Source organism: Quercus robur, chromosome 5 (genome assembly GCF_932294415.1).
Source record: "Quercus robur chromosome 5, dhQueRobu3.1, whole genome shotgun sequence".
Lineage (NCBI taxonomy): Eukaryota > Viridiplantae > Streptophyta > Magnoliopsida > Fagales > Fagaceae > Quercus > Quercus robur.
Window position 1 is genome coordinate 24,482,026 of NC_065538.1, and position 9,368 is coordinate 24,491,393.

A 9,368-nucleotide genomic window follows, 5' to 3' on the forward strand; every position below is an offset into this window, starting at 1 on the left:
TCCTCCCACATATATAATATAGATATAAAAATGTAAATTAACCAAAATAAAATTTAAAATATAATATGGAATAAAATGATTCAAACGAACCCATCAAAATAAAAAATAAAAAAATTGATTCAAACGATGAATTTTGAGTTTCAATTTTAAAAAAAATCCAACATAATCCAAAATATCCCGCAGAGCAACTGAACAAAACGAAATTTAGAGCGGGAACAGAAGAAGGGATAAGTGGACCGGATTAAGCACCGAACATAATAATTTTAAAACATTGGCACCAAAACCGAATGCAATAGCAATTAGACACGTATAAAAATACAGATTTATCCTCACACGCGTATGGTATATATTATTTGTGGGCCACTCTATCTCATAACCCATTCCCTTCAGGCCTTCACTTTACACACTTTCCTAATTAGTCCCAACTCCATTCACATCGGCCGGTTCCGATTAGGCCATTTTCTCCGGTTAGTCAGCATTCAGGTCATACTAGCTTTTACATAATTCTATATTCATCTTTTATATATATATATATATATATATATAATATATATTTTTTTTGATTGTCTGATTTTTTTTTTTTTAATTAATATTTTTGGATGATTGCGAAGCTCATTGTTTGGTTTCATGGTCATTTTTCTCCAATTCATTGTTGAAAAACATGTGATTTCATTTGTGGCCAATTTTTGACTTCAGATGGTAACTGATATTTAGCTTCGTAATAATTTTTTTTTGGGGGGTTAGTTTCAGTTTTAGATAGGATTATCTTTTATTCCTAAAAGCTATATAAAAGGGTTATGGATGGGTTGTATTTTGGTGGGACGATTGATTAATGAAATATCAATACGTTGGGTATTGAGGTGCTGATGCCTTGGTGCACTTGATCAGCTGGCAACCCCTAAATGTTGATTCTTAGGGTTATCTTTTTTTGTTTTTTGGTTCTCATAATTTCTTCTGCATCAACTTCTTTCTCTGGTGTCCTATTAGGTCATTTTCACGTATGGTGATTTGACAGGTGTTTATGTTCAACATTTAGGGGCTTTATATTGAAATTACTTTTTTCTCACAAATAACAGTTTATTATCTAAGATTTGTTATATAATTTTTTTGTAAAAATGCTGCGGACGTATCATTTTTCTCTTTTGAAGCCATTGCAGCCTCCTCGTGTTGCTTTTCAACTTCCAAAAATTGCACTTGATGTTCCAGCTTCTTTGCTTATCTTGCTTCTTCTTCTTCTTCCTTTTTTGGTGGGGACCGTGGGGTGCTTTTTGTTTTATTTTTGGTTGATGACCATTCAAGGTTATGTTAGAGAAGCCATCCCCAAAGTTAGTTGAGGTTCCTAATTGCTGTTGTGATTCTAATCTTGTTGAGTTTTATTCTATAAGGAGGATTTAATTATCACTTCCTGTTGTGAGATGTAAAAGTTAAGATGGTAAAAAAGTGAAAAGTTAAAAAGGTAGTAAAAACATAAAATGTTAATTCTTTTTCCATCGTAACATTTACATATTCTAACCAAGTGGTAACTACAGTCTCTTTTTTTTTTTTTTTTTGATAGATATAATAAAATTTCAATTTATAATGTTTATTCCATTATGACCGTTCTTTATCATTATGCCAAAGTATTAATCAAAATTATTGGCAGATTTTGAACCATAATTTGTTTATTTAACCATAAAAAATTTTATTAATTAAATTTATGAGAACCAACTCTAATTAGAATGTTTATCTATTGCACCATATGTAAATCTGGATTATAAAACGTGTTCAATGAAAAGACAATACGCTCAAAATTTTAATTTTCCCATGACTTTCTCTCTCTTTTTTTCTTCTCAAATAACAAAAAATTTGATACCACAAGAAATGTATAATTTTTGCCACAACTATTCATGTGATTGATTGATTGTGATTGGAGGTAAAAAGTAATGATCTCCAGTATATTAAAGTGATATACAATAAATCATAGTCCTAGTCCACCCCGTAAGAAAGTTGTGGCAAAAACTGTGATTTATTTTTGTTTATGGTTTTAGAAGAACTCCTACAATAATGTCATTTATTTATTCCGCTTTGGCCACACCCCTTCCTCTCTTTTTCGTGCAACTTGAGACCCCCCTTTTAACTCTATCCGGTACAACATCATTGTCCGGTTCCCACATGGCCATTATTTCCAGATTGTTAACGTTTCAGGTCATAGATTCATGTCATCTTATCTATGTATTTTGATCTTCTGATTTATTTTTTGTTTCTTTAATGTTATAATTTTGAATATCGTTTCTTTTATGTATGTTTTCTACTTGTTTGTGTATGAAACTGAAAGTGTCGAATTTTCATTGCTGAATAAACAGGTAATTTGCTACAAATTTTAACCTTTTTATTTTAAGACAAAATCTTAGAGTAAAGTCAGTAATGGTTAGACGTTTAATTAATATATATAGTGTACAGATTCACAGGAAGTGATGACCACTGAATCAGACACAAAACGCAAAAAATACGCAGAGGTTGACAGGATCAGCAATCTACCGGACTTACTTCTCTGCCACATCCTTTCATTTCTCCCAACCAAACAGTCCGTCGCCACAACAATATTGTCGACTAGGTGGAAGCCGCTCTGGACTATGGTCCCTGTTCTTGATTTCGAAGACATCAAAAGACAGAACCAAGACGATGCTGCTGAGTCTAATGATGGTATGACCTTTACACATTTTGTATGGAGAGTTTATGCTCTCCGCAAACCCATACATGTGAAGAAATTAAAACTCCAATTCCACAACCGTTCTGTTGTGGATCCAATCTATGTCCGTACATGGATTTCTTATGCAATAGGGCATCACCTCGAAGAACTCAGACTCTACCTCTTAGGTAATCTTAGCCAACCAGTTGAGTTGCCTCAAAGTTTTTATAATTCCGAGTCACTGAAGGTTTTGAGACTGGATGGTGAAGTCCTTCTCAATTGTCCTTCATTCGTTCATTTTCCGAATCTCGAGCATCTTTTTCTTGGATTTGGAATCAAGTATGCAAATGATGACTGTTTTCGTAGGCTCATAAGTTGTTCTTCTCACTTAAAAAACTTGTTTGTCTTCAGTGATCCAAAAGATAAGAATGTTAGATTCAAGCTTGATATAAATGCACCCATTCTTAAGTATCTTTTTCTCTGGGGTCGAGATTGCCAAGATTATTTGCTTGAAAACGTGACTAATGTTGTTAAAGCGTATGTTTATTTACTTGGACTCCGGCACAATGATGAGCATGAAAATTACGGTCACTGCATACTCAAGCTTCTCAGAGCGATCCCTAATGTTAAAACTTTGACATTGCATTTCACCAAGGTGCTTTCTTCGTTTCCACTTGTAGTAATTCTTAGTTCGTTCCTCAATTTCATGCGAAATTAGTTAGTTTATGCTAGTTTTGTTTTGACTGTTTGTTTTTTTTTTTTCCTCAAATTGTTGTGTTGATGCTGGTTTGTTTTAATTTTAAATTGTTAAATCATTATTATAGATGAATACAATAATAATTTCCACTGCCAGCCAAATTTTTGAGTTTCATACAACTTATTGCTTACTCTTTTTTTAAAATCAATAAGTCTAGTGATACCAATTTTTTCAAGAAGGTTGAAATTGCATGCTGTGATTGATAAACAATAAATGGCAGGTCCATTTGAAGGTAAAATTGCTCCAATTATAAATCTATATCTCAGCATGCTGTGAAATAGGATGTAAAAAAAATTATATCCCTAACATTTCATTATTATTATTTTTTGTTTTTTTTTTTTTTAAACTAAAATTGTACTTTTATCAGGTTTATTTTCTAGGCCTAGTAAGTAGTAACCCTGTGCTTAAGGTACACCAAATGCATCTAAACTCCTATAGCTTACTATGATGCATTTGGGGCAATCAAATCCTAATCCTTTCTTGCCCTATCTAATTATTAATGCTTTCTTGTGCTATTTGTAATAATGTTATTGTGTTTATAATGTTCTTGTGCAGGGTCTTAGCTTTGCTTTTACATATGATATTCCAAAATTTAATAATCTGAGATTGTTGGAACTTAGAGTTAGTTGCTGCGAATGGCAGCTACTACCAAAATTCCTCGAAAGTGCTCCTAATCTTGAGAATCTTTTTCTTAAAAAGGTCAGTTTGTTTTTAAAGATTATTTCAGTTAATCTTCTCTTAGGCTTGACTTTTCATAAACTGGTGGATATGTTTTATTCAGGTAAATACTGAAGGACCACATGAGTCATGCTGGACAGAGCCACCACATGTTCCTAAATGTCTAACATCACACCTTCAGAGTTTTTATTTTTTAGGATTTAGAAGCTTGGATCATGAGCTGGAACTCGTAAAATATATTCTAAACAATGCGAAAGTCTTGAAAACAATGGGAATACAAACTGGCTTATCGGATTTTGAGGAAAACTTTCTTATTCTCAAGAAGTTGCCAGGGTTTCCAAGGTGCTCTTTGACATGTCGACTTGAATTTTCAACAGTATACTCTCCCTCTCTTTCTCTCTCTCTTACTGTATCTGACTCTAGTCAACCATCTTTATTATTGGGATCTTCTAAGGAAACAATGGCACAATATCCTCCAAGCAATCGCTCCCCTGATACCAAATCTGGACTTTGACAACCACCATTACTATTAGAGCTCTCGGAGGAATAATCACTCTCTTTTATAATTGATTGTATATGTTTATAATTCTCTCTTTTATATATATATATATATATATATATATATTTTTTTTAATATCTGAGATGGAAATCCCACTCCACCTTAATCTTAGAATATGTGTGTGAACTCTCTTCTAGAAACTTAAACCCTGTTTCTCGGCCCCCAACCCCCTTCCCTCACCCCACAAGAATTTAAACTTGTAAAGTAAGCATCACATCAAAAGTACGTGACTGTGCAGTTGTGTATATGTTTATAATTCTGACTATGTAGAGATATAAGACATTTTGTACCATAACAGGAGAGGTACTCACATTATATATGTAAGGAAATATACAATAATTTCCCTCAATTATTTGATTTCTTACATATTTATGCTATTGTTTATTTGACCCCTAGTCATTACATCTGAGTCTTTGACAACTGAAAAATGAAGTAAAAAATAGAGTAAGGATTCCTAAATAACATTGTTTCCTTCTGGCATTTAGGCCATCCTCAATTTGCCTGTGGTGTTGTTTTCTTCTTGCTACTATTAATTTTGAGGGATTCCTCTCTTTTGTGATTTTCAAGAATTGAAAGAAGTGATATTTTGTTTATGACAATCAACTTGTAATATGGTTTCTTCTTGGCTTTCTTGATATCTGTTTTGTTGATGGTTAGGATCAGCTCAATAATTGACATAAAATCTTTACTCTCAATGGCCTCATGCCCCTCAAATGCTTACATTCACGTGTAAAATAAATGCTCTGTGATATGCTTTTTCAAATATTTAACTTCTTATTAATCAACTTTACTAGTAATGCTCTTATTTTTTTTGACAGAAGTAATGCTCTTATTAATAGTTCATTTTTGTTGCAACAGGCTGATGATCTAGTGAGCAAATTCCTTTGGTATTTTAAACTTTGATTTCATGTTTTCTTAATTTAGCGCATCTTTAAATCGGCGACCTTGTAATATGAAAATGTTAGGTTTTACCTTCCATATTACCATATTCCTGGATTATTTATATTATAATTTCGTTTCTTGTTAAAAAGCTTTTTTTTCCCTCTCCTTTTATGTGTGTACGCTTCATTTAAATTCTGTTTTTGTTGCTGGTGGTGCTGATTGGTTTACATTTTATGAAGAAATGCAGTCCAAAATTTGTGAGGATATACCTATGTAGACATTAAAATTTTATGATGTATGATGTATTCACAACCTTCTAATTGATCATGATCAAATATTTGTGATTAAATTAATTATCAATTGATGATGTGTTAATAGTGAATCAACAAATGAAGTTAAGCCAAATACCAAGTTTTTTAGTTACCATGACTCACATAAAAATGACACGTGTCCAAGCCACGTGGTGGCATCAAATAAAGAGAGTCATGTGACAACATCAAAATAAAAAATGTAGATGGAATATTCTTATTAAATGCAAGATCAAAATTAAATTCAAAGTTTGTAATTAACTCTCAATAAATGGTGAGGGAAAATTCCAAATTAAAGACCAATGAGTTGTCTATAAATAGAGGTTTCTCATATGAGAAAAGCTACTGAAACTTAGAGAGAAAGGCCTACTGACACTGCCAAAAAATAGAGTCATCTCTAAGTCCAAAAGAGCACTCTTGCTCTATCAAAATCAAGGCTCATTCCTACTTCTTCAAATCAAACTATGGATTTTCCTTCAAGTTCCTTTTCATTTAGTTTAGCATGAAGCCAACGACCCTCGATGTTAAATCAAATACATCCAATTACACATCCAACTTGGAGACATCAAATCATGACTCAAGATCAAGCTTCATAGCCCTTTGGATCATAAAGTGCCATGGTGATCAAATTAGATTTTATTATATTCTTTCATTATAAAGAGTCATACAGATAATTTTACTTGCTTTTAATATAAATAAATATAAATTGATCATTTGTTACGCTATTTCATGATTGTGTGATTTAGCCTTACAAAATTTGTGTACAAATTTCTGGCTTGCCCAATTGGACCTTTCTACCTCTCATCTCTTTTTCCATCCTAGAAATCTTCAAGTCTCCAATCTACCAAGATCAATGGCTTCAAAGAAGTCTCACATGCCCAAGAATGTTACAAAAAGTTTTGGAGGATAAACAAGCAACAATACTTCCACAAGTCCCATAACTCAAAACAAAGTCAAGGTAATGAGACTTTTCACAGCACAAGAGGTCGTTGGGAAAGCTCATATGACCAAGCTCACCAATGCTCCGAATCAACCAAAGACAATCATCTCTTTAAGCACTCTAGGGGCAAGAAAACATGTCTTCACAAAGGCAGGAGATTCAACATTCATTCTAGAGAACTTAATGTTAGGGAAAAAAATTTTCCTACTCTGCATCAGACGCTGAGTCAAGCACTGCTTCGTTGTTGGGTTCTTCCCCAAGATCCCCTCAAGAAGTCAACTCCTTCTCAAAAAACTCATCTTATACGATAGCAATCTCAACCATGATGACAAAGATTGCAACCGTTGATGAAAAGATTGCTGAAATGGGGTGTGACATCGCTAAACTTACCAAGACCGTGGAGGAGAAAGACTTTCAAATCGCCACCTTTATGAACAAGCTTTGAGGTTCAGAAACAAGGGGAGTCTAAGCTAGCAATGGCCAATCTTTAACTCATTAGCATACATCGCAAGGGGCTCATAAATGTTTTCCAAAGAAGGCTGACAACCAACAAGAAAGCTCCACCTTTATCACTTCTCTATCACTCCAGCAATTGTAAGACATGATAGCGAATACTATTCAAGCTTAATATGGTGGTGCACCTTAGAGTTCTCTTATGTACTCAAAGCTATACACAAAGAGGGCTGACAACTTACGAATGCCTGCAAGTTATCAACCTCCCAAGTTTCAATAGTTTGACGGGACAGGGAATTCCAAACAAAACATTGTCCACTTCGTCGAAACTTGTTACTTACAATGCTGGCACAGAAGGAAATCTCCTTGTGAAACAATTTGTTCGCTCCCTTCGAGGGAATGCCTTCGATTGGTACACCAAGCTTGAGCCTGAATTCATTGATAGTTGGGAGAAAATGGAAAGAGAGCTTCTGAATCACTATGTGAGAGACCGCGCCCCTGGCCCCTTTTTAGGATGTTGGGCCAAACCCACGTGAATGGGTGGAGCCGTGTTATTGCCTCTCAAAATGGAGGTTCAACTAGTTATATTTCCCCCTTTAGATTAAGAGTTTTACAATGGAGTTGCCACTTATTTAATTATTGGGATAAATAAGAAAACCAAAATTGAAAAAATTGTCATTTTATTAATTTTCAAGTGAATTTACATTGATTATAGGAAAATTACATGACTTTGGTCCTAGATACAATCTAAGATAAAGTACATAGCTTTGTTTCCTAATTACAATCTAAAAATTGAAAATTACAAGTATAAACATTGGTTTATCAACCCTTGATTTAAGTTCGGAGGCTATGTTATAAAGTGGGAAGGTGTTAGGCACCCATCTTATCCGGTGAAACCGGTCTTCTAGACTATGGTGGCTAACATTCATATCACATCATCCAATATGTTATCCATCAATTTGCATCTTGAATTTATTATGTGTGCATGTGATAAACCCTAATTCCATTTATTAAGCATTTCATTTGGATTGAAAAATAAATTCTAGTGAATATGTGTGGATGGTGATGTCCTACATTCAAGGATTTAAATGAATTATTAAACAAACATATTTTTCATATTTTTGATGTGAATTTAAGATTAAAATTAGTGTTATGCATGAACATGTGATGAACAACCAAGAACATGTGAAGAACAAATAAGAATAACTAAGAACATTCAAACATATTCAAGGGAATTTAAATGATTACTATTATGCTTTAATTTTAAACTCTCATCATGGCAACATGAAAAAACAATTAGGGAAAGGGATTATACCTTCATACAAGATCCATATGGTGGAGGAGGAGACTTTTGAGGGAGGTCCTAAGGGTGGAGGAAAAGAAGAGTTAGGAGAGGAAGAGTAAGTCTCACTTAATACCTTGAGTCTCAAGAAAACCAAGATATGACAAGACTAAACTTTCTAGAACTCAAGAGAGGAGAAGAGATGGAGTTTTTGTGTGCCTTGAAATGAAGGAGAAGGGGAGTTTATATATTAGTGGTGAAGGAAATATAAATAGAAAACCATTTAATGAGGGTTGACAAAGAATCATGAACCTAGACCTCATTCTAGCCTTGGGGAAAATCAAATGCATTAAATGTAGAGATTAGTGGGAGTAAGGAGCAAGCCAAAATTCGGTTTTCTCATAGCTGTTGTAACAGCCTATAGAGGCAATTTCGAAAAATCATATCTAACTCAATTCTGATAGAAATTATCTCGTTATTGTGCTCAAATTGAAGCCCCGGATGTCTAGTTTCTGGGAAAATTAACCTCATTCACAGATTCAAAATATTCTGAGAGATATCAACGAAATTGTGAGCAGAGGACATTTGTTAGAAAACAATTTCAGCACAATTAGCATTAATAGGTCCCAAATTAGTTTCCAATTAATATTAATAGGCTCCAATCACTCCCATTTCAGATCTAATTAGTTCCAAATTTACCTTAATTAAAAGATAATTACACAAATTACTCATTGAACGATTAATGTTTAACTATCTAGTTAATTAGGTGTGTGTAACCCTACCATAAAATGTAGTCCTAACCAATCAAATTATGACACATTATCGATCTTAAATTGATTAT

At 33.5% G+C, this 9,368-nt stretch overlaps 1 protein-coding gene across 3 annotated transcripts; it reads left to right on the top strand.

The window, feature by feature from the left end:
- Positions 1-378: 378 nt before the first annotated feature.
- LOC126725578 (F-box/FBD/LRR-repeat protein At4g26340-like) lies at positions 379-5,011 on the top strand. Of its 3 annotated transcripts, none has more exons than XM_050430373.1 (4): positions 379-483; positions 2,440-3,323; positions 3,981-4,124; positions 4,207-5,011. In XM_050430373.1, the coding sequence occupies exons 2-4, from the start codon at positions 2,454-2,456 to the stop codon at positions 4,615-4,617; spliced, it is 1,425 nt and encodes a 474-aa protein (XP_050286330.1). In that variant the 5' UTR covers positions 379-483; positions 2,440-2,453; the 3' UTR covers positions 4,618-5,011. The 3 variants fall into 3 exon arrangements, with proteins under 3 accessions (XP_050286330.1, XP_050286331.1, XP_050286332.1); XM_050430374.1 differs by having other exon boundaries at positions 379-467; XM_050430375.1 differs by lacking the exon at positions 379-483 and adding an exon at positions 563-2,342.
- Positions 5,012-9,368: the final 4,357 nt, after the last annotated feature.